This window comes from Oratosquilla oratoria, chromosome 3, assembly GCF_046742065.1.
Source record: "Oratosquilla oratoria isolate Oo_2021 chromosome 3, ASM4674206v1, whole genome shotgun sequence".
Taxonomy (NCBI): domain Eukaryota; kingdom Metazoa; phylum Arthropoda; class Malacostraca; order Stomatopoda; family Squillidae; genus Oratosquilla; species Oratosquilla oratoria.
The window spans coordinates 63409635-63436284 of record NC_134779.1 but is presented as its reverse complement, the minus strand read 5'-3'; the positions used below and the strand labels follow the sequence as shown (position 1 = coordinate 63436284).

General features: G+C 39.5%; 1 protein-coding gene across 2 annotated transcripts; it reads left to right on the top strand.

The window, feature by feature from the left end:
- Window positions 1-441: 441 nt before the first annotated feature.
- On the top strand, window positions 442-26293 carry LOC143023279 (uncharacterized). 2 transcript variants are annotated; one of them, XM_076181816.1, is made up of 14 exons: window positions 442-595; window positions 5638-5818; window positions 8928-9068; window positions 9457-10146; window positions 10195-10368; window positions 14166-14352; window positions 16173-16301; window positions 17878-18006; window positions 19042-19239; window positions 19929-20159; window positions 20305-20467; window positions 21338-21443; window positions 23431-23542; window positions 25022-26293. In XM_076181816.1, exons 1-14 carry the CDS (start codon window positions 580-582, stop codon window positions 25142-25144), a joined length of 2580 nt encoding a protein of 859 aa, XP_076037931.1. In that variant the 5' UTR covers window positions 442-579; the 3' UTR covers window positions 25145-26293. The 2 variants fall into 2 exon arrangements, with proteins under 2 accessions (XP_076037931.1, XP_076037924.1); XM_076181809.1 differs by having other exon boundaries at window positions 9457-10368.
- The last annotated feature ends 357 nt before the right edge of the window (window positions 26294-26650 follow it).

Here is a 26650-nt window from a genome sequence, read left to right as displayed (position 1 = left end):
TTTTATACCCTTTGAGATAAGCAATTTTATCAATGGAAAGAGGCCCGGCATATTTTTCTTTGAAGATCCTACAGATTCAACATTGACTTCTTATATGCGGTTATCTATTTCTTTTTTCATTTTCTGTTTCATGATTGTTCTGCACATAATAGTATTCGTGATTGTAAAAACTGCCAAAGGAACATCCTTTTTTGCGTGCTTCTCCTTGTCATGTTGACCCCAGTTGGGCGATTTTATTCAATCAAGGAAAAACCTTCAGCAGTCATAGGCACAACGGTCTTTTTTCGATGCGTCATGAATCATAATTACACATTTAGTTTGCACAATTTCAGGTGGTTTTATTCGGCTAAGGCTTAAAGCTTTTTCTTCGTACTATGACGTCAAGCAAAGTATTAGCCAATGGCAGTAGATGCTCTGACGTCATTTATCAGCCATTGGACAATAGCTTGGTTTGGTCCGATAGGACGTTCAGCTCAGCATGTACTAGTAGTTTACAAAGTTCGTGATTGAGTAGGACGATATTGAGTAAGTGGATAACTCTACTGACTACAGTGATCATATAACAAAGTGGAAAAGACGATGGAATCACATTCTGGTAATGTATTTATATATATGTTTAATTTTATTGGTGAATTGAACATTTTCGTACATATGTGAGAGGGATGCCCCAGCAAAACAAATGACATGTTTGGTTACCTCATGATTTCTAAATATTATGAATTTCTCAAAGCAAAGTTCGTAAGTCAGTGTGACTATGCATGTGGTAATATGGAAGGAAATGTAAATTTTGTTGCATATTCCTGGAGTGAGTGGTGCAATAATACCTAACCATTATATTGTCCCAGTGTCAAAACACCAAAACACTGACGAAGCTCATATCAAAATATATATTTTTTCAACTATAACCTTGGACAAAGCACTGCTGTAAATATATCTGATATGCTTTAACCATTGCCGAAATTATATATTTTTTTCGTTTAGATATTGAGGTTGGGGACCAGCTTAAGTATCAGCAATTTAGTACAGTCTGAGTATTACTTTTATTACTGTGTAGCGTGTTAAGTACCGGTGAGAGCAAATTATGTATCATCAACAGTAATTATATTATTTCATTGATAGTAATAAATTAAGTGTAATATGAAGTAGGCATGTGCCATATAGAAATTTTGGTAGTAGTAAGGCCAGGAGTGCACCCTACCCTAGTTAACCAAGCTTGTATTCATGAATCATGGGAACTTTAAAGCTGGGAAGAATTTATTAGCTGGATTTCATCAACTGTGGGTATGATTTGTGATTGTTCATATACACATACTTGAGGCTAGTTTTAAATTTGTATACAAATGCATACAAGCATTATTATTATTATTTTATCCATATTATATAATTAATGGAGTAATTCCCACAATATCAATGAGTTGGTTAGTTGCCGCAGGTCTTTTGCATACAGTGAACATGACTCAAAAGGCTGTTGTCATATGATGGCTGCTTTTTATCCAGGAAATTATCAAATTGATGTTTTGTCAACCATGTGAGTAAGGAAGGTTCGGATAGGTATCTGACAAATCTGTTAAACACCAAATCGTGGACATTGCATTGTAACAGGTTTGGCATTTTTGCATAATCCCCCACCATCTCCCAGCAAAAAGGTCGACAGAAAGAGGTGCTTTAGGTCAAATCTGTGGTGGGGGATTAAGCAGTTAAGCCACAGGTTCTTGGGAAAATCATACCTGCATTAATGACGATCCTGAGTGAATGGGCTGAGCCAGAATATCCACAGGGCAGAGTTGGTCGATCTACGGGCTGAGCCGGTAATGAGCCGAGCTGGACCTATACCTTGTTCCTTTTGCTCTGCCCCACAAGAGACAAGAATACAAGTATCGTACTCTTCTTTCATCTCAGGAAGGCTTTTCATTCTATTTCTAAATTATTGATAAATGATTTTTGTTTATTTGTTTCCTTGTCGACCTAATTTACCTAAGTGATTTATGGTTCCATCTGGAGGCTGTTGCTGGTTTCCTGGAGGCCTTGGATCTTTTGCAAGAGTGACCAGGGTTAATGGATTGAACCGAGTGATCTAATTTCATAATTTGTTTTTAATTTTTCAAGTAAAATATAATATTTCAGGAGGAGCCCATGCTGAATGAAAGACTTGAGAAAGTCGACAGACAATGGCACTGTTGAGCTGAAAGTGAAGTTTTTCCATTTCTCTAATATTTTTAGGAATGGTTAAGAGGCTATGGGAGCTATGCTCATAAATTGCCTCTTCTCACATGAGTTTTATAGTATTTATTACAGTTGTTTTTAAAAGCATTGACACTGAGCTTAACACTATATTCTGGTAGATTATTCCATCTATTGATCACTGGCATCAAAAAAGTAGTTTTTCTTTGTGGTATTATTTTAGTTGTGCATGCCTACGCGATATAGCATTAGAAAATTAATATTAATCTTATAAGTTATAATATATGAATGTAATATGCGATTTTCTTGGTGGACATAACAAAAAACCTTGCTACAACCAAATCTACTAATGAATGAAACCACTAGGACACTGTCCAGATGCCATGTTGTTATCTGTCCAGTCCAGTCACTGGCAGTTAGACAATTGATTTCATGTTGTGGACCAGGTGTTCTCCAACTCCAGGTGATGTTAATAAGGGCTGTTACAAAGACAATAGGGCTTCCTTGGACTTTATGAGAGAACATGGGGTTCTGCCATTGTCTGTTAATTGCCCAAGGTACAATAATAATCAGGCCATCAGCATCCATGACAATGACCTGGATGATCTTTAGAATTTGAGGTACCAAATTACTAAATATAGGTTAGGTTAGGATAGGCAAATTTATCATCCTATCATTTCTTCAACCTTGGTATCAATCAAAACAGATATGGTGTACTATTCAACTGCTGCGATTTCATTCGTTAATAAATCAGTTTTAGCAACTATTTTTATCTGCCAAGAAAATCATATATTACCTTGATGTATTATAATTTTCTTCATCATCATCATCATCATCCACCACCACCACCACCACCACCACCACTACTTAATGATAATAAACACAGAAAACATAATCAAGTCAGTTCACAGAATTCAGGGGTCACTCAGCTACAACTACAAAATAAATAAATTCAGGATGCCAACACCAGTATTTTCATATACCCAGTCACACCTCAGGATGTCTAAGAAGGCATCATTGTATGGAAGAGGATAAGAGTGTTAGTGGGTCCAGGAAACAGTGCACTAGTGCCAAGAATAGGGCTAACAGGCATTAGAAGTTAGTGCTAGATGGTTACACATAAAAGTGCAGAGGTAATCATTAAACTATCTGGTGATAGACCCATCCTTGACCATGCAGCAATACAGTTTTGGTCTCTGCCCTATAGATTCACCAGAATCGGTACAAAGGAGAATGACTAAAATGACCCAAGGGCTTAGAAATTTATCATACAAAAACAAATTTAGGCACCTCAACTTGTGTTCTTTGGAAAGACAAAGATTGCGGGGTGATCTGGTAGAGGTATTCAAATGGGTCAAGGGCTATAACAAAGGTGATGCAGGCAAGGTCATCATATTAAGACAGGGCAGGACTCGTAGTAATGAATTTAAGTTGGGTGAATTTAGGTTTAAGAAAGAATGGGGGAAGAACTGGTTTAACATCATAGTTGTATGCAAATGGAATAGCCTTAGTATGTAGTAAGCAGTGTAGGCCTTATGGTCTCTTGTAGTCACCCCCATTCTTATTCTTAGTCATACTAGTGTAATTCTTGCTTCTTTGGGAGGGAGTTTTCTTCGGGGATAATGTTTAGAAGGAATTGAAGGAGAATGGTGTTTGGCAGTGAGACTTCATGATTTTGTGAAATACATGTGAATATGTTTTTGTATGGATGTGTTGTAGGATAGAGGGGATAGGTTGTAGATGTTTGAGTTAGTATACTATTGTTTTTTCTCCATTTAATTGATTGTGCTTGTATGGTATAATGATGTGAGTGAGGAGGGTGTGTTATGCATGTACAGAACTTTTTTGATGGCAAATAGTTTTCAGTTTTAACTAAAGTGTATAGTATTATGAGAATGAAAACCTGTAAAGGGGATCGTCCATTAGAAAATTGAACTTTTTTAGTTTGGGGTGAAAGTGGCCGAGATTTTTTCCTAGTAACTGCCTTGTCTCAGAGAAGATACCACCGAGTTTTCAATTCATTTATGCTTATACTTTTTTTTTTTTTTTTCTCTCTCTCTCTGAGGGTTAATTTTTGAAAATTTTGAAATTGATTCAGAGGATAGACCTTTGACTGGATATTGATTATTTTTTGTATTTATAATGGGCTAAGATAGATGAAGGCAGATGGAGGCAGAATTATGATGTTCTGATCAGTCTGTTATGAGAAAAAAATTAAAGTAAGTTGATGAAAAAAGTGAAGAAAAAAAATGTATATATGAAAAAATCCTCCTAGTCCTTGACAGGACATAAATCTGCCTCCAAATGTTCTCCCAATTATGCTGAATCCGAAAAGGATTTGCAGTTAAAAATCAGTGAAGGCGTTTTGGATATGAATCAAGTCAAATGTGCAAAAATCAAGTTTTTCAGGAATGAGCGTCATAGTTTTTTGTTCATGGTTACTGGTCCCCTTTCATCATTTAGGATGTTATGGTGTTGAAAGGGTATGATAGGCACAACCCTACTCTTTGTTGCCAGCTTTTGATTAATTACAGGTTTATATGATGAATCCAGTTAGTATCCACCAGGGTTATATTGCACTTTTCCTTTTCTTGGCGCGATGCATCTTTGGCGACAGACGATCTTTATCTGCCATCCTAAGCTGTTTTATGGCATCACTGGTTGTTGTCCCTCTTGCTGATGGCATATATGCAAGTTCATAACCAAATATGTGGTTCAGAACTGCAACTTGAGCACAGAATTTAACTCTAGCTGCTGATGCAACAAACTTCCTCTTTGAACTCAAAGCCCAGATCTTTGCATGGAAGCTTTTATTTCGGTTTTGTGTCCTTCCCATGAGGCATTTCTCTAAAAGCTCTGTAGAGGTGAGGTCTTGATATATTGCCAGGATGGATTTCCGCTTCTCAGTGGGAATCTTCGCCAGGAACGGCTTCTTGACTCTGTGAGACTCGGGTTCCTCTTGCCTGGCTAGTGCTCTCTGGAAAAAAACACCACCCTTAGGACAGTAAGAATGCAATGGCTTCTCATCTGTGCTGACAGAATGCAGGTAGGAGGCCATGATAGCTTTATGCATTGTCTGAACGTCAGTATTCACACAATCACATATTGCCTTCCCATAATACTGTGTCAACTGTCACAGCATCTGTCAACATATTAGCTCGTATGCTATTATTTATCATACAAAAGCATAAATATTGTGCAAAATACACAGCTTCTTTTGTTAGCAAATATATGTAACAACAGAAAACGTAATATGCAGTATGCAGCGCACACGACCCAGCCACAGTAGGGTGGGGGGTACTGTATTATATTTTTTTTAGATAGTAAAAATCAAGATACAGCTTCCATACTCAGCCATGAGAGAGCTTATGAGCAACACTTTTATTTTCAGATTTTTTTTTTTTCGTGATTTTCTGATGGACTATCCCCTTAAGAGTGTCTTATTGTTTGTTACAGATGAAGGATCTCCAGTTGCATCACATGACTCAGATAATGAGTCTATTAAGTCAAAGGCCTCAACGAGGTCAAGAACTTCTCAAGCATCACGCTCTTCAAGGTCATCCATTGGGTCAAGGAGGTCAAACAGATCAAGTAGGAGCTCCAGGAAGGGCTCAGATGATGAGGATGATGATAAAAGGTGAGTTGGGAAACAACTTTGGATAGGTACCATCAGACCTCACCCAACACGACTTCACCGTACATGAAACTTCACATTTACATGAATAGGTAAAATATCCCAGCACTTGCTGAATATGACCGTGATTCATGATAGCATGATTTGAATAATAGCCTGCTGGGTCATGTTGTGTGCCAGTGCCTGAAAAGAGTCTGGGATCCTAAGCTATTTTTTCCCATAAGACCTGTTATTCACCCTACATGAATTTCATCCTGCATGATGACTAAGGAACCAAACACTCATGTTCAGCGAGGTCTGATTGTAATTTTTTTTTTTTTTTTTATTATTATTATTATTATTATTATTATTATTATTATTATTAAAGTTAAAAATCATTAAATTCAGTCAAGAATATTGGTTCTCATCTAGGGGGATATAGCCAGTTGACCATGAAATAAAAATAGGGTAATCTCTTTCCTGCATTTTGTTTTTAATTATTTTTTTGTGACTCCTCGTAGGATAATTTTACTAAGAGCAGGATACCTAGTCCCTGAGTGAAGAAAGATTAGCAAAAGATACATGGAAAGCAGAGGTAGATAGAGTGAACTTGAGGGCACAACCGAAGATGAGATGGATGGATGGGTGAAAGGGATTTGAGGAAGAGGGTAATGTCTGTTGAGGAAGGAAGAGGCAGGGGATAGGGTTGAGTGGAAGATGGTTGTGTATGGATGATGTTTTGACACAGCCCAAAGGGATTTCTCCCTGTCCTCTCAATTTTTTGCATGAGGGAATGGGAATGGAGGTCACTGCGTGAATGAAACGACTGTGCAATGGATGTGCTGTGTCTTGTTGCATTGCTTCCAGACTGGGCAATGGGCTGGAGACAGGGATAACCCTTCATCTACAAGGAGCTAAGAGAAAAAAAGGAAACCACGTTTGTGGATGGGAGTGGAATGGGTGGGAGATGGGTGCATGTCTTTGACTTGGCAACCTCCCTCATGAGAGAGAAGCAGCTCTCGGTATATGGATAGATAGGTTGAAAAATGGTTTTGGGGGAGGTTATGTGTTAGGAGGGAAGTGAAATAAAAGGGGTCATGATGATGTTCAGAATTCCTTAAGGTAATTGAGTGAAAAAGGTTGAGAACCATTGGTATGTATCAAAAGGGATGAAAATTGCTAGCATGAAAGAATGTTATTGTCATTCCTTAGACTTTTTGGCTGATCAGTCTTGTCTTTTCCTCAGACAATCTAGGGAATAACATCAACATTCTTTCATGCTAATAATTCTCACCCCACCCCCCTTTTTTTTTTTAATCATCTTCCATCAACTTAGTGCCTTTTAATATAACTCATTAGCCACCATGATTGTTCTTCTTTCTTTCCCTCCTGCTTATAGCAAGTGACAAAAACTAATCCAGGCCCTAGTACTTGCCCTACAAGCACAATTTTATATATATAAACTTTTTTCTATGTATGTATATTATATATCAGTACATTGTAACGTCCAAAAATTAGGTCCACCTCAGCAACACAAACCAATACAGTAAGCTTGACCTGCTGAAAATACATTTCCAAAGAAGGATGAAAACAATTACATACTAAACATTCAATCAAAGTAAACATTAATATTATTAAAAACATACACAATGAATTGTAGAAGTTTGTTTACAAACAATCCATATACAAATGGGTGTGGGGTAGGTGAACGACCAACTACCACCCTTAAAAGGGGATATAGGCCTTTTGGTATGTATGTAGATATAGTATTTAATTTACAATATATATATGTAGGGACAGAAAGGCATCATGTAAGTGATTATATGGTTTAATGTCACAAACTCCCCCCTATCGGGAGGCTAGGACAGTAAAAAAAAATGCGTGAATCAAATTTAATGAAGGATACCAATACATCCACTGCATAAAACTTTGTGTTTCAGTAGAAATGTTAATTAAAGCAAACTGCATAATTAAAAGTGAAATATATTGTTTCATCAGTCTCATTAAACCAAATTTTCATAAAACATCTATCTGCATACCAAGGGTTTTCTTCCTCCTTATAAGAGAAGTAGCCAAGTGAAAAGGTACAAACCCGCTCCTACCCATTCCTCCCATCCACCACCCTTGCCTTCCTCTCATCTTAGCTCCTCATAGATGAAGGGTCATCCCTGGCTCCTGCCCACTGTCCTGTGTCAGAAGCAGTGCACCAAGACGCAGTACATTCATAGCAAAGTCGCTTCACTTAACCAGTGCCCCCCACCCCCACCCCATCATATGAAAAAGAGAAGTCCCTTCAGACTGCATCAAAATATCATCCACATACAACCACTACTTCCCCATCCCCTGCCCCCTTCCTTCCTTGTATCAAAATATCATGTATACACACCCATTCTCCATTCACCCCTATCTCCTGCCTTATCCCTTCCTTACTGAACAGACCCTTCTTGTTGAAAGACCCTTCACCTCATCCTTCTGCATAAAATAAACTCCCATAAATAAAAAACTGCCTGTACATAGATACATGAACCAACTGGCACTCCAAGCCCCATCTCCCTCCTCTGGCATACCTTTCCAGATGTATGCCTTTGTTTTTTGGCTACCTCCCTTGTAAGGGGGGGGGAAATCCTTTGGTATATGTATGTATCCCCACAGAAAATCCCTTCCAAAAGAAGCAAGAACCACTACTATATAACTAAATTCAGGTCACCCTCAAGCATGTAAACAGTACTAGCACAGACTAGGCTTAGGCACAGAAACAAATTGCCTTAGATGCAGCCATCATACAGAAGACACAAAACACCCCATATCACACTGCCCCACCCAGCCATACCCAGACAACAGCACAATATTTCTTCCTAGAGTGACGTGTGGAGCAATCTGGTGGCTGTTGTCAGCTACCTGGGAGCCATTGGTCTTCTACAAAAGAGACCTGGGGTAATAGCTTGTATGACCAAAATATACATGCACTCTTCACCCACCCTACACCCATTTGTTTCCCCACCTATAATAGCTCCTTGTGGATGAATAAAAGTAAGCAAGTCATTAAAAAGAGTTGATGTTGGGATATTTGAAATGACAGTTTAACTAATGTGGACTTTTTTTTTTTTTTTTTTCCTCTCTTTCTTCCTCGTAGGATGGATATCGCTAGCGATCATGAAGTCGAAGAACGTGTGTCAGTGGTGGACAGTGACGAGGAGGCAGAAGAACGCAAGAGTGTTGTAGACAGTGATAATGAAGACCGACAATCTGTTAGCAGTGCAGGGTCACGCTCTAGGTAAGATGAAAATATGATTGAATGATCAGCAGTTTAGACTAAAAGAATGGAGATCTAGCCCACTGGTTACAGAGATTTTGTTTTATTGTTTGGTGAGGTTATAAATCAGAACATTCTGATTTTTTTTTATTATTATCTCTATTATTATTATTATTATTATTATTATTATTATTATTATTATTATTATTATTATTATTATTATCTCTATTATTATTATTATTATTATTATTTAAATTCCATGTGTGCACAAACCATTTATTAGTAGGACAATTTACTTGTTAGAGCTTAAATAAAGGCTGTCCATACATGGTATTTCTTTTGATAGGCTTGTTGGCAACTCTGTTACATATTTGTTTATATATTTATGATTATCCTTCTTTCCCCAAAGGTCAGGAAGCCCTAAATCTCCAGCAGCAAGAAGTGCCAGATCAGCCTCCAGATCTTCAGTGGAAAGTGTAGATGAGAAAAAGAAGGTCACTGAGGAAGTTTTTGGTGCCTCAGATTCAGAAAAAGAAGGCAGTAGGGCCGGCAGCAAGTCGAGGAGTAGGTCAAAAAGCAAGAGCAAATCAAAAAGTAGATCAAGAAGTAAATCAGGGAGTAGGTCCGGCAGTAGAGCGAGGAGTGTTTCAGGAAGCAGGGAGGGTAGTGCATCAAGAAGTAGAGAAAGAGAGAAGAGCAAATCTCGCAGTAGATCAGGGAGTAAGGCTAGTGTGCGCAGCAATTCTCGTTCACGATCGAGGAGTCCAGCGCAATCCAATAAGTCACGGTCCCGCAGCCGGTCTGGAAGTGGTTCTCGCAGTAGGTCACGCAGCAGATCTGCCAGTGGGTCTCGGAGTAGGTCACGTAGCAAATCTGGCAGCAGGTCAAGAAGTAGGTCAGGAAGCAAGGCAGGTAGCAGATCTAGGAGTAGGTCAAAAAGTAGGTCAAACAGTCGATCTGCAAGTAGGTCGAGGAGTAGATCAAGAAGCAGATCTAGAAGTGGATCAAGGAGCAAATCTGGGAGCAGGTCCAGGAGTGGATCGAGAAGTAGGTCTCGTAGTAGGTCAGGAAGCAGGTCTCGTAGTAGGTCAGGAAGCAGGTCTCGTAGTAGGTCAGGAAGCAGGTCTCGTAGTAGGTCAGGAAGCAGGTCAAAGAGTAGGTCAAGAAGCAAATCAGGGAGTAGATCAAGAAGTAGGTCTGGCAGTAGATCCAGGAGTAGATCAAGAAGCAAGTCTCGTAGTAGGTCCAGAAGCAAATCACGCAGTAGGTCCAGAAGTAAATCACGCAGCAGGTCCAGAAGCAAAAGTGGGAGCAGAGCAAGGTTAGTGAAAACTTTGAATTCATTTATTTATATTTTGTATCAAATAAGATTGTTAGTGAAATCAGATAATTTTTTCAAAGGCTTTGAGCTGCAATTCATACCATAATGGAATACTTGTCAGTTTTCTTAATACTAACATTTTAGGGGGTTTGGACACTGTATGCCATGTTCCAGCACTTTGGCATCATCTCAAAGGGCAAAAATTTTGATAATTTTTCAAAGAAATGCACTTTTTAAATCTTTATCATTCTTCATCAAAGACTAACTCCACTTTTGCTGTCTGCACTCTCTATGCAAGTCTTTCCTTATTCTTTCCATATGCCCAAACCACCTCAGTATTTTGTAGTCAACCCTATCCTACAGCTTCTGCCCCTCCACCATTCTGTGCCTCACATCCACATTTCTCACAGTCCATTCATGTAATGCTTATTCCTCAAATCCCTTTTAAAAATATTCAGTCCCTTCCTCCCTGCCTCCCTTATATTCCAAATCTCTACTCCATACAGCACATGTGCAATTACTCTTTTGGCCCCTTTCACATCAATTCCTAATTTTCCAAACACTTTTCTTAACACTAGACAGTAATAAAGCGTTAGATGCCAATTCCCGTCACAATCACACAAACAAAACATGTAACACAGACGTGTACAATAACACCAAAAGATTGCTTTCCAATTATATGATAGATAGAAATGCCTATATGTCAAATAATGACCAATCATTGTACACCAAAAACTTTAAGAATGGAGTACCACAGGGCTCAGTTCTATCCCCTATACTTTAATCTATATATGTATGGTATACCCACACCCGACACCTCAGAAATACAATTCTTATGCGGACAACATAACAATTACATGCACATACTGTAGTAAAGATGAAGCTGTAGAAATACTACAACCATACCTTGACACACTCAACACCTGGTTCATTACAAATACTCAAAATAGCCCCAACCAAATCTACACTCACACTTCTCACCAATTGGACAGTGGAGTACAAATACATACCATGCCTCTATATCAACAACCCTCATACCACGAAATACGCAAGTTATACTTTCTTCTAAGTTTCCTTTTATTCTGACTGGGTTCTTCATGATTATATATATATACATGTTTATATATATATATATATATATATATATATATAGGTATGAGTGTGTGTGTGTGTTTATATATATATATATATATATATATATATATATATATATATATATATATAGTTGAAGTATGGAAGACAAATGAGTGGAAGGGTGGTGAGCTAAACACAGAGAACAGTTGGAATTTTATTCACTGATGTTGCATCCTTACCAGGACATTCTCAAAGTACTTTGAGAATGTCCTGGTAAGGTCAAAATGTTAGTGAATAAGACTCCAACTGTTCTCTATGTTTAGCTCACTGCCCTTCCACTAGTATATACATACATACATAATACTGATGACCCACTTTCGGAGAAGAATAAGTGAAGATATAGAGATCTGTATATTTCGATCACTTACTGTGATCCTCTTCAGCAGATATGAATTACAGAGTAGAGAACAGTGTGTATTTATACTAAAACAGTGAGGTGAGCTAGAAGGGACGGGGGCTCAGGTCACTAGTCCGGCGTGCATGTGTGGATCTTGGTGGCTCAGGTCACGTGCCCGGCGTTGTGTGGACCTTGGTGTCTTTTGTCCACCGTTAGTGTAGATGATAACATTTTATTTATAGCAAAAGAGGAAATACAATCTGGTGACCATTGACCATAGGAAATGTTATAATTTGGAAAATTGTTTATTAGGGAGGATTCTACCGTTTTTCTTCTGAAACTACATTTGGATTTGTAAATTATTTCAGCATCGTCCCAATTTATCTGGTGGTTTTTGTTGGCGACGTGCTGAAATACCGCGGAATTTTCCTGCCCGTATTTATCAAAAACCACCGGATAAATTGGGACGATGCTGAAATAATTTACAAATCCAAATGTAGTTTCAGAAGAAAAATGGCAGAATCCTCCCTAATAAACAATTTTCCAAATTATACCATTTCCTATGGTCAATGGTCACCAGATTGTATTTCCTCTTTTGCTATAAATAAAATGTTATCATCTACACTAACGGTGGACAAAAGACACCAAGGTCCACACAACGCCAGGCACGTGACCTGAGCCACCAAGATCCACACATGCACGCCGGACTAGTGACCTGAGCCCCCGTCCCTTCTAGCTCACCTCACTGTTTTAGTATAAATACACACTGTTCTCTACTCTGTAATTCATATCTGCTGAAGAGGATCACAGTAAGTGATCGAAATATACAGATCTCTATATCTTCACTTATTCTTCTCCAAAAGTGGGTCATCAGTATTATTTTACAAATGTGCTACGACATAACTTTGTTGTGACATACATACATGTATATACAAGTGGAAGGGCACATATATATATGTATATGTATATATATGTATATTTCTCCTCGTCTTCTCCTTTATGCATGGGGGACGGAGAGGGGTGGTCGCTGATTTAATGAAGTGGCCTTGCTGTGGATGTGTATATTTCTCGTCTTCTCCTTTATGCATGGGGGGACGGAGAGGGGGGGTCGCCGATTTAATGAAGTGGCCTTGCTGTGGATGTGCTGTGTCTTGCAACACTGCTTCTGACCCAGGGCAGTGGACAAGGTGCAGGGATGACCTGTCATCCAGGAGGTGCTAAGATGAGAGGGAGGGTGGAGGGGTGTGGAGTGTATTCAGGGATGAAATGGGTGGGAATGATTTTATGCCTTTTCCTTTTTGGCTACCTCCCTTGTAAGGGGGAAAAAGCCTTGGTATATGTATGTATATATATATATATATATATATATATATATATATATATATATGTATATATATATAGCCAAAAAGAAAAAGGCATAAACCACTCCCACCCATTCCATCCCTAGATACACTCCACCCCCTTCCACCCTCCCTCTCATCTTAGCACCTCCTGGATAACGGGTCACCCCTGCACCTTGTCTACTGCCCTGGGTCAGAGGCAGTGTCGCAAGACACAGCACATCCACAGCAAGGCCGCTTCATTAAATCGGCAACCCCTCGTTCTCCGTCCCCCTATGCAGAAAAGGAGAAGACAGGGAGAAATCCCTTTGGGCTGGGTCAAATTTTTCTCACCCCCCATCCCCATCCATTCCACCTCATGCATCACAGCATCATCCATATACAACCATTCTCCATTCACCCCTGTCTTCTGTCCTCTCCCGTCCTTCCTCAACAGACATTCCCCTACAGACATTCCCCTCTTCCCCAAAGCCTCCTTCACCCCATCCATCCATCTCATCCTAGGACACCCCCTCATGTTCACTCCCTCCACATCTGCCTTCCATACCTCTTTTACTAGTCTTTCTTCACTCATTCTTTCTATACACACACACACACATACAGGTCTAGGGCCAAGTTTATTCCTGATCAGTTTCACTTACTCTTTTACCTTCCTCAAACCTGTCACAATGTCTATATATATACATATATATATATATATATATATATATATATATATATATATATATAGAGTATGCATACTCCAATCCCTTAATTTAATGAAAAGATTGAGAACATCTGTTTGATAAATGTAAAGAGCTCAATATATTTACTGTAACTTAATATACCAAAGATTATAAAGATGGATTTTTGATATACCATGATAATATAGGGGGCACGGGCTTTAAATTTATTGTCACTGGAATTTGTTTATGGGTTTCAAAATCTGTTGAATGGGGTCTGTTGTATTTAAGGCAGTGTACATAACTTTTTCCCACCCAAAACAGTGTTCGAAGTGGAAGTAGGTCAAGATCACGTAGTAGATCTGCAAGCAAAAGTGATTCTGATAGGGGTGCCAGCCCAAAAAAGGCAAAACGTCGTCGTCTGTTGTCAAATTCTGATAGTGATGGAGGTGTTGTAGGAGGAGGAAGTGGATCTGAAGATGAAGAGGAAAACAAGAGCAAAAAGAAAAAGGTTAGATAATTATATTGATAATTATAATTACACTTTTATGTGTGTTGTGTGTACCCACTTTAGTCATAAAAGGCAACAAAAATGGAACAGGAATAGGACTAGGCATCCTAGTAGCCCCAAAGGAGACATTCCTTAAAAAAATAATAATAAATGAATAAAAAAAATTATTATAATAATCTGGGAGGAGTTTTCCAAATTGAACCCTAAGGGTTGGGTCTTTTGAGCTTGTAAGGGAGACTGTGTTCTTGGGTTGTTGCTTTGAAACTTGTTTTGGAGAAGTGTTTGTTGCACTGCTGTTTTTGGCAATTGGAAATTTTTCCATGAGTCCCTAAATTGCTCCCAACTGCTTCATGGGTGGTTATTTAATTTTTAATGGTTTTTATTGTACTCTACATTTGTTTTAATTTTCCTGCCAGTAGTTTCTGTTTTTCCTGGTTTTCTTTCTTTTTGTTGTGATATCTATGTTTAGGCATGGAATTTTTTTTATTATACCATCTTGGGTATTGGCTGCATGTTATTGTGTGGTTAAGCACTGCTCAGTAGCATGCAGCTGATACTTTAGAGTCGATATGGGGAGCCCCTATGGACCAAAGTGCATATCATTTTGTCTGTGATAGAGGAAGTCTCTACTCAGAGAAATGATGCTACTTTATTATACCACAACTGTCCCTCCGTTATGCTGTCCCTCCACTCTTAATACTGCCCTGCACCACATCTCTGAATATATATTTCCCTTTTCACTGAACCTTGTAATAGGGGAGAAAGAATATGCCACTGAGTGTTCCCACTTTAGTTGTAAAAGGTAACAAACATGACAGGGATAGGACTAAAAAAAAAAAAAAAAGCATAGGCACAAGATGGTCTGTGAGGAGTTTTTTGTGAGAAGAAAGATGGATATGTTGCCATTGAGTGAAACTAAGTTGAAAGGGGCAAGTTTGAGTTTGGGAGTGTAGTTCCTAGGATGTCAGGAGTGAAGAGAGGACAAGGGAGAGAAGTGGTGGCTCTACTAGTAAGTTAAGAGATAAGTAAGCGTGTAGTGGAGTGCAAGTAGGTTTCTTCAACATTATTGTGGACAAAAGTGAAACCGGAAAGGGAGATGTGGGACTGTACAAGTGCATATGAGCCTGGTAGTGAGAAGAGTGTATAGGAAAGGGCGGTTTTTTGGATAGATTAAAATGAGTGCATAGAGGTTTATGGACAAATGTTAGTGTAGTGGTATTGGGAAATCTCTGCTAGAATAGAAGATGAACCAATAGGTAAGTTTGAATACGTACTTTTGTTTTCATGAATTCATCCTAAACGATTTTGTTCAAAGAATTCCTTCAAATCTGTGGAACTTGTTATTAAAGAATTGTATCTTCTTTGTTATGATTCTTTTGGTGATGTATCTCCTGTTACATGAAATTCAAGCTGTACTTTTTTTTTTTTTTTTTGTATGTCAGACTCTTTGATACGCAGCAGATTCAGTCTTGTGTGTCATCTCTTTATATTGTCTTAGCTTTGACCCATTTAATGTTCATTGCCCCATCAGTCTCAATCTCCCAATTGCCTCTCAGACTACCCAATTCACCTCATTACAATTAAAGTCACCCACCAGGATTATATTGTTGCTGTTCCACTATTTCCTTAAGGTAAAAAATTGTGTGGGTGAGATGTGTAATAGTGTTGCACTGTTACATTTTTCACAATGTTTTATAGAGGGAAAGGGCCTTTGATGAGTATATATATATACTCTAGCTGTTAATTAAAAATGTTTCATAATGTATATTTCTATTATTTTTATTAATGTTTATGATATAGTAACATGCTCTTGAATTTAGGTCAAAAGAAAAATTAAAGCCATTGGAAGTGGTAGCGATTCCGGCAGCGATTCTGACTCGGCTGCACCATCACGAAAGAAGAAAGCAAAGAAACGTTCAATGCTCAGTGGGAGCGAAAGTGGATCAGAGGTAAGAGTCTATTAAACTGGATCTAAGGTTAAACTTATTTATTTATTACATTTTATGATGTGGTCCTGGTGTGGATGTGTTGTGTCTTGCTGCATTGCTTCTGACTTAGGCACTGGGCAGGAGACAGGGATGACCCTTCATCCTTGTGGTGCTAAGATGAGGGGGGAAACAGTGGGTGGTGGATGGAGTGGGTGTGTGCCTTGGCTGGCTACCCCTCTTGTAAGGGAGAAGAGGCCTTTGGTATATAGATAGAGAGAATGGTTGTTGTTTGTTTTTGTTTTATTGAGAAGACTAGGGGAGGGGGGTCACCGATTAAATGAAGCAGCTTTTTTGTTGACGTGCTGTGTCTTGCTACATTGCTTCTGACCCAGGGCATTGGGCAAAATGCAGGAATGACCCATCACCCAGGAGGAGCCAAGATAAGAGGGACAGAAGGGGGATGAATGGAAGTGGAGTATGTGGGGATGGAATGGGTGGAAGTGGATTTTATACCTTTGTTTTTGGTTACCACCCTTGTAGGGGGGGGGGGGCATTGGTATATGTACGTCTTATTTTATTTTTCATTTGTATATATATATATATATATATATATATATATATATGTGTGTGTGTGTTTATGTATCAATGGCTTCTTCCCCCATATGGGAGGTAGACAAGTCAAAGGCATATACCCATTCCCACCCATTCCACTCCTATCCATCACCCTTGTTTCCTTCTCATCTTAACTCCTCAAGGATGAAGGGTCATCCCCATCTGCTCACTGCCCAGGTCATAAGCAATGCAACAAGACACATCACATCCACAGCATGGCCACTTCCTTTAATTGGCAACTCCCCCCCTCTCCCCTCTCTTATCCATCCCATCATGCAGAAAATAGAGACAATGGAGAGAAATACCTGAGGACTGTGTCAAAATCATCCACATACAACCATTCCCCACTCCCCCATCTCCCAACCCCTCCCTTCCTTGTTTGACTTAGAAAAGAGAAACAACTGAGAGAAAAATCCCTTCGTGCTGCATCAAAGTATCATCCAAACACAGCCATTCTCCACTCACCCCTATCCCCAAATTTCTCCCATCTTTGTTCCCCTCTTGCCCAAAGCCCATTTCACCCCCTCCATCCATCTCATCCTTGGTTTTCCCCTCAAATTTGTCCACCTGCCATCCACACCTCTTTTACCAATCTATCTATACTCATTTTTTCCACGTATCTTAACCATCCCAATATTCTTTCATTTTTTATAAGGAGGAAGTAGCCCCTGGTATATAGATCTCTCTCTCTCTGTCTATATATATATATATATATATATATATATATACATATATACATATATATTTATATATATATATATATTTATCAACCACAATGCACTTTAATTCTAAGCCATCAAGGCACATGCAGAAATTGAAATGTAGTATGCCCGAGGAGTCGAACCTCATGCGGCAAGAACGTTACTAGCGCCGAGTGACTAGACCAATGCACCATCAAGAGATATATATATATATATATATATATATATATATATATATATATATATATATTAATTTATATTTAACCAAAATTTCTGCACTTCAGGAAGGCCAGCAGTCTGGCAAAGGTAGCGATAGTGAGGCTGGATCACGACCTCCAAGTCGAAGGGAATCAGATAATGAAGGATTAAGGGCCCCAGATGATGAACCAAGTACACAAACATCATCTGTTAAGGTAAGAAAAGTGGTTCGAATAATCAAGAAATTTTACAAAAGCTCATCACATTGATGACCATATTTGTGTGTATGTGTATCTTTGGTAATCAATCAATTGTTCTGGTTCTCTTAGAGGAGACCCATAGCCTCTAGGACAGTGGCCACAAGCACTGGTTTAGTACATCTCACAAGCTGAAGAGATACCCAGTATTGTGAAGATATTTGGAAGGAGTGGAATGTAGGAGTGTCGTTCAATCAGTTGCCCTAGGTCTGGTGCAGGAGACAGTAGCTTACCTGGGAGATGTAGGTCTCCTGTGAGAGAGATCTGGGGTGAAGGATTGGTTGTATTGGGGTAGTCAAATTTAGTTATTAGGTAAGGAAAAAAGGTCGAAAAATGTGTTTGACATTAATAAGGATTGACTGAATAGGTATTGCAATAGTTGAATTTAGTTTCTAGGTAAAGAAGGGTTGAAAGAGGTGGTTGACATTACTAGGAAGGATTAAGTGGTTCATGGTGGTCTTGTATCTAGGTTAAAAGGTAAGTATATGATAATAAGTAGTGACTGACTGGACACCCCCAAGCCCTACAGTACTGAACCAGCACCAGTCCCTGGTCCATAGATCTGTAGAGGAAGGAACTTTGGATTGATGTATTGTGTTGATGTGGATCTGTGTCATGAGCTACTAAGAGGAGGGTAGCCAGCAGTTGTACAGTTGGGTTGTATTGCATGAAAAAGTAAGGAAAATAGTCAGAGTTGATAGATAACTTGGGTCTGCTCAGGAGACTAGTACCAGCCCAATTACAGATAAGGATGTTGATAGGTTCTGAAGATGTTGGTTGAGAGTTGATTCTGATCTCCATCTCCAAGGACCACCATTTGCAGCAATCCACCTTGGTTCCTAGAGTAATAAAGGAAGAACATTGAGTTGGGCTGGAGAATTCTGGGAATGCTTGTTAGTGTAGACTGTTGTTGTTGCCCCATATGCATGATCATTAGTATATTCATATAGGTATTGTGTGCACCTCAACTATAATAATGTTTGTTCATCACAGGAACCTAAGGGTTCTTCAAGTGAAGATGAAGGAGTTGTGGATAGAGATGGAGACCGTAGGGATATGAATGACCAGGAGTTCGTTAACGACTTTGATGCTATGATGGCAAGGAAGAAGGATATGGTCAAGCGTAAGAAGAAGAACAATGTTGACATTATTAATGATAATGAAGAACACATTGCTATAATTGTGAGGAAGGTTAGTATGATCTGTGTAGTAATATATGTTGTATGAAAGTTATGAAAGTGAAAAAAAAATATTAGTATAAAAGTGTGGGGACCAGAAGTGGAAGGAGTGAGCTTGAGATTAAGACAAAGAATAAGGTGGATGACCATGGATATTTGTTGAGCAGGAAACTGAAAGTTGTAGGAGAGAGGCCAAACGCAGAGTATGGGATCCAATATATTTGACGTTTCGCCCAGCAGGGCTTCTTCAGAAGAAGCCCTGCTGGGCGAAATGTCAAATATATCGGATCCCATACTCTGCGTTTGGCCTCTCTCTTACAGTGCTGTTGCAGTCGTTGCTGCTTATACTAAACTGAAAGTTAACGGAGGGAGATTGTCAATGAATGAAGGGATGGCACAGCCTGAAGTGATGTTTCCATTTGCTTTGTAAGTTTCGAATGGAAGAGGAAAGGGTTCAACATATGATGAGGTGGCAGAGGTGAAGTAGCTCTACCTATGAGACTGTGCTGTGAAAGAGCTGTGCCACACTGCATTGCCTTTGACCCAAGTAGTCCAACAGGGGAACAGGGACAACCCTTTCATCCCTGAGGTGCTTAGATGGGAAGGGTGGTTAAATGGGTTTTGATTGTTTGATGTGGGCATGTGCTCTGACTTAGCCATCCCCAGGTAAGAGGTATGTGTTTAATGATTGATTAATTTCAGATGCGCATTGCAGCAGATGAAGACCGTGAGCTGAACAAGAACCGAATGCCTGCAACAAAAAAGATGGCAATGTTGGAGATGGCCATGAGTCAGATAAATAAGCATAATTTGATTGAAGGTTTTCTTGAAGCCAATGTATTGTCAGCCCTCACTGACTGGCTAGCACCAATGCCTGATAGATCACTACCCTCCGCACGGATCAGGGAGTGTGTTCTGAGGTGGCTGTTATCTGTAAGTCTCTTCTCTGTCTATGTCTTTGTATGCATGTGTTTGTTTTTCATTCATTAATATCTTTGTATTTGTATATTATATATATATATATATATATACACATGTTTTTATTTATATATTTATTTATTTTTCTTCTTTTTTTCAGTTACCACCACTGTCGCAAGACATGTTGAAAACATCTGGTATTGGCAAGGCAATTATGTATCTCTATCGCCATCCAAAGGAAATGAAACTCAACAAGGAACGTTGTGGTCGACTCATTAATAATTGGTCTCGGCCAATCTTCAACAACTCCTCTGATTACAGAAGTAAGCAAAATGTTTACTTAATTTTCTCTGATATAATATGGGTTAGGTTATATAGGATATTTACTTATATGCCAAAGGCTATATTCCCCTTATAAAGGGTGTGGCTTACTGAAAGTACACCTGTGCATCGTGCACAAAACCCATTTTATCCTCTCTCATATCTTGACTCCTCAAGAATGGAAGGTTTCCCAGTCCCTCCATAACATCACTCGAGTCTAAGGTAGCGCAGCAAGGGATGGCTCTTCTGCTGCAGGGACTGACAGCCAGAGCTAGTGTACCCCAAATTTTTATCATGAAAAGGAGATAAATACATACATAAATATACCAAGGCCTTTTCCCCCTTTCAAGGCCTTGGTATGTAAATATAGATTGTAGAGTGTAAATGTTTACATGATTAAGGAAGTGAATTTGAATGTAGTTTTGAGGAATTGTTTATAAACTGATTAAGGGTTTTACCAAATCCTGTACTTGTATGTACATAGATGTGTAGGTAGGTTATGCGAGTGTCAAAGGTGAAGACCAAAATATTCTCATCTGCTCCAAATTTCTCTTTTGAGTGGAGGAAAGAAGGGTGGTTGATAATGAGCTCTAGCTATCAGTCCTTGCAGTGGAAGTGCCTTTCCATTGATTTGCGTAGTGTGGCAGGGGACAAGATGACCTTGAAATCACAAGGTGCTGGGATAGGAGGGTGTCAAGTGAATTTTAATGTGTGTGAATTAGCAGTGTCCTTTCATTTTTCCATCTCTCATACAAAAGGGAAAGGCCTTTGGTATATGTGTACATGAAATATGAGATGTACTCATTGTTACATATACCAAGGGGCACTTCACAAGTGTATTGTGAATTATCATTTATTTGTTTTCCAAACAGCTTATTCACGAGAAGATCGCCTTGAGAGAGATATGGAAATAGCGAAAGAAACCGGAGTAGCAAGGTATCGAGATGAACCGCCACCCCCTGAAGGTCCAGATGGAAGGTATGTACTATAGACTGCATAAGCTTTGTTATAGCAAAGCCCAGAACTATAAAAAATGGGTGAGTGAGATGTTTGCTAGCAGAGTGACTGATAGCATTGCTACTAGGACAAGCAGTCAGAATAGAGGTGATTTGAGGCTGTATGAAGTCAGGCAAGGGCACACTACTTTTATTTCTGATGTTCAAAATGTCAATCATAACAAAGCACCATTCTAGTCATCTCTCAGAGAGGCAATTCCAATATCAGACCAAATCATGTATTATCTTCAGGGGATGATGGGGGAGGATTACCCTGTAATGAAGTGGTGAGACTTAACCAAGTGTTTCTTAGTGTTATTTTTACATTGTCATTATTTCTATTTTCATATATACATGTCCCAATGGCTTTTTCCCCCTTACAAGGGAAGTAGCCAAAAAACAAAGGCATAAAATCTACTCCTACCCATTCCATCCCCACATACTCCATTCCCATTCACCCCCCTCCCTCCGTCTTATCTTGGCTCCTCATGGGTGATGGGTCAACCCTGCATCTGACCCACTGCCTTGGGTCAGAATCAATGTAGCAAGACACAGCACATCCATAGCAAAGCCATTTTATTTAATCAGCGACCCCCCTCTCCATCCCCTCATGCAGAAAAAGAGAAGACTGGGAGAAATCTCTTTGGGCTACATCAAAATATCATTCACATGTACACCCCCATCCCCCACCCACTCCCTTCCATGCATGACAGCATCATCCATACACAACCATTCTCCACTCACCCCATTCTTCTGTCTTCCCCCTTCCTCAATAGACATTCCCCTCTTTCTCAATACCCCTGTTACCCCATCCATCCACCTCATCCTTGGTCTCCCCCTCATGTTCACTCCTTCCACCTCTGCTTTCCATACCTTTTTTTCTAATCTTTCTTCACTCATTCTTTCCGTGTGTTCAAACCATCCCAATATTCTTTAATCAACCCTATCTCCCAACTTCCTTTCCACCCCCATTCTCCTCCTCACCACTTTGTTCCTCACACTATCCAGCCTAGTAACCCCTACCATACTTCTCAGGCATTTCATCTTAAACACATTCAAACTTCTTCACTCTTCCTCTCTTATGTTCCATGTTTCTGCCTGATACAATGCTGTTGACACAATCATTCCTTCATATAATCTCCTTAGCATCCATTCCCAAATGTCTTTTTCCCATTACACTTTTTAATCCCCCAAAGCATTTACCAGCTCTCAATCTATATTCTACCTCCACCTCCATACCTCCCTTTCCCACCACATTCACACTCAAATATCTAAACCTATCCAATTCCTCCAGTCTCTCTCCTGTAATACTTGCTTCCAATTTGCTCCCACTTTCTCCCCTTGTACATCTCATTACTTACCTTACTTTTACCTGCATTTATCTTCAATTTCCCTCTTTCACACACCTTCGCAAACTATGTCTCTAACTTCCTTAATCCCTTCTGATCTTACCACAAGTGCAGTCATCAGCAAACAACAACTGACTTATCTCCCACTTTTCTCCATTTTCTTTAACCATCTCCAATTCCCAACCCATTACCAGTGCATTTACCTCTCACGCCACCCTATCCATGTATAAATTGAACAGCCAAGGTAACATAACACATCCCACCTTGACCTCAAACCACTCACTCTCTCTGCTTCTAATCCTAACACAGGCTCTACTACTCTTGTAAAAACTTGACTGCTCTCAACAGCTTTCCTCCTATCCCATATATCTGCAATACCTCCCCCTACCTGTCTACCCTATCATAAGCCTTTTCCAAATTATTAAAGACCCAAAAAACATTTTTACCTTTTCCTATAGCTTTCTCACATATCTGTCTTAGCACAAAAATCTGATCCACACAAACCATTTCTGTCCTAAACTCACATTGTTCCTCACTTATTACTGTGTTTCTCTCCTAATCCTGTCAATTTGGAACTTAATAGAAATCTTCCCTCCTAAACCCATTCCGATATCTTTTCAGACCCCTGAGGCCAGGTGATAAGGGTTGGTGTTACCGTGCTCGGGTTCCTCGACCATCAAACAAGGATTATGTAAATAGACCCAAGTCAGATGTTGATACAGTTATAAGCAAGGTAAGTGTCTTTGGTTATATGGAAAGAATAAGTGAAGAAAGACTAGCAAAAAGAGCAAGGAAGGTAGAGTTGGATTGAGTGAATTCGAAGGGAAAGACTGAGAATGAGATGGGTGTCTGGCAAGCAGGGAAGAAATAAGTGTGAGTGGAGAGTGGTTATGAAAGTATGACACACTGATATTGCCCAAGTTTCACTAGATGGAAACCCTGCAGCCCTACAGTGGCTGGTACTCTGGCCCTCACAAATCTCTCTGGGAAGAAACTTAGGACTTTCTCTGTTCCACTGTTATGGGACTGGTTTCATGTCATCAGCAAAAAGGGGTAGGAGAGCTGTCATTGTTTGTCAACTATCCAAATGTGAGAAATTGTAAGAAGTACCATTGAAATTGATAGAGGTCTTGGGGCCCCTTTAGGGCTGCACCCACCATTGGAAGTGAGGGGGTTGACAGGCTTTGAAAATGGGCATCTCCACTGTCAATCTTACAATAACATCATATGCAGGTACCCATCCTGAGCAGTGAAGAGAACAAGGATAGTGAATGTACGAAAGGACCCTAAAGGTTCTCTTTTGCTTCATTAATTATTTTGAATGGAAGTCATCAAATACTGATGTTTTCGGGGGTATACCAGCTTTGACCCAGCTGTAGAAGTATTTTACTTCACAGCATTGTCCTTAACGCGAGTAGTGTGGTGGAGTTAAAAGATGACCCTTTGTCATTAAGTTTGTGAGACGTGAAAGGTGTTAAATGGGATTTTATTAAATTTATTTTAATTGGGTATGATGTGGGTGTATGCTTTGACTTGGCTGCTCTCCTTATAAGAAGGTGGGAGGGTCTATTGTAAAACTATCTTGTACTTATACCAAAAGGCTTCTTCATCCTTAAAGGGGAGTTAGCCAGCCAAGGCATCTGCCCACCCCCACCCATCCCACTCCCCTCCATCACCCTCACATGAAGGGACAAGGTGGGAGACAGTGATGACCCATCATCCATGAGGATCTACGACATAAGGGATATAGTAGTACCAGCATAGAATTGACTTAGCAACAAGTACCAAATGTTCAAAAGTGCAATCACCACACTGAGAATATGTTATTTTACACTATTTTGCATCCACTCTAGACTATATTTCTACAGTATATCTACAAGGGAAGTAGCCACGCTAGGCATACACCCATTCTGACCTATCCCACTCCCATCCACCACCTATGGGGATCTGCCCATTACCTGGATCAGAAGCAATGCAGCAGGACATGGCACATCCACAGTATGGCCATCTCATTTACAAAGCAACCCTCTCTCCTTGCCATGTCAAGTCCACAATAGACAACTCCCCGAAATCTCTTTATTGAGTAATCTGTGGGCTGAACTAGGTTTCTTGTAAGAGAGAACTGGGACAGCGGATGGATTGATTGGTTTTTATTTATTTTTTATTTATTTATTTATTTTTTATTTATTTACTTATTTTCTTTTTTTTCCAGAATACCAAAAAGGCCATGACAAGATTGGATAAGCAGTTGCGTGCCTTCCAGGAGCGTAAGCGTTTACAGAAAGCACGCACAGCAGTTCCGATGAGTATTGAAGGGCGCAATATGGCACTTTAGGATGAAATATTTGTAAAAACTATAGATAGTGACATATTAGTAATTGGTTGCCTTGAGCAAAGAATCCGGCTGAGAGTTTATTTACAAGGATGATGGTGACCAGAAGGTCTCCATCACTGCTAATGCTATTTGCTCCCACAAATCTTCAACTGTATGATTGTGCCCCAGGGCACTGGTTGTGAGGAAGATTGTTACTGTATCCAAAATATGGTCGTCTATTACAACTGTACACTCAGTCATGCTCCCCTTAGTATTACGTAGGCAGGTACATGTTAGCACTGCCATATATGTTCAAGGTTTTCAGTGGGTATGTGTATTTTACAAGTTTTTTCTTGCAAGAGAGAACCAAGTAACAGATTGGTTGATTTTATAGGGGTACTGTTCTTGTATCCAGTAGTAGGTGGCGCCATAAAACAGACAGTTACTCAGCCATGCTGAAAGTGAGATTTTTACCATATACATGTTGGTAACATGCAGTGTATATACTGTATTCTTTATATGTTGGCTGCATGCATCAAAGTAGCAGTCTGACTTTTAAACATCGGGTCTTCAGAATTTATCTGACAGTATGTGACTTAAACCTTTACATTCTGTAGTGTTTACATTGACAGTCAACCATACTAACATTCACAGTCCATGGTTTAGTTGGCACGTAGGTTTTTGTTAGCTGTATGCAGTCTAAGCCTACATTTATTAGCACATGTATAAACTGATTGTCAATTTTGTAAAGTTATGTATGACTTTATGTAACACATTTCTTTGCAAGCCAAATCCTTTTACTATTTACTTTTCCTCTCAACTTCCTTTTCTCTCTCTCTCTCTCCAACCAAATCTTGAATTGCTTTGTTCTGGCTCACTTCAGCTTCTAATGGAACAACACTTGATCCCAGTTAAAAACTGGGAAATCTGCGTATTCCCTGGGTTCAGGACATGGTTAGAGAATGTCAAGGAGCCTATTTCAGTTACAAAAGTTTTAGTTGGATAATTTTGTAAAGTGTATGATATACCTCTATTTAAGAAGAAAAATTTCCGAGTTAAAGATTTGAGAGAAAGAAATGGAGTGTTATTATAGATATGGATGTCATCTGCTCACATTAGAATTGTGTCCAATGTAACATTATCGTTAAAATAGAGAAGAACAAGTTCTTGGCTGCTGCATTTTCATTTAATTCACAATTTCCCCCTGTGCCTCCCCCCCCACACACACACATGCATACATTTCTCTCATTACCCCCTCCCTGCCCTGTCCGCCCTCCCACTCTTTCCTCTTTTCCCATGCCTCTCCTTCCTTTCCACACCTCCCCCTCTTTTCCACATCTTCCCTCCCTCCTATTCCATGGCTCCACTCTCTCCTGTACTCCAGAGGTTTTAATAACCCATTTCTGTATACTATGGGCTTTTTCCCCTAAGGGAAGTAACCAGTTAAGGCACGCACTCACTCTCACTTCCATCCACCACCCATCATCTCATCTGAGTTCCTTGTGGACAAAGGGTCGTCTCTGTCCG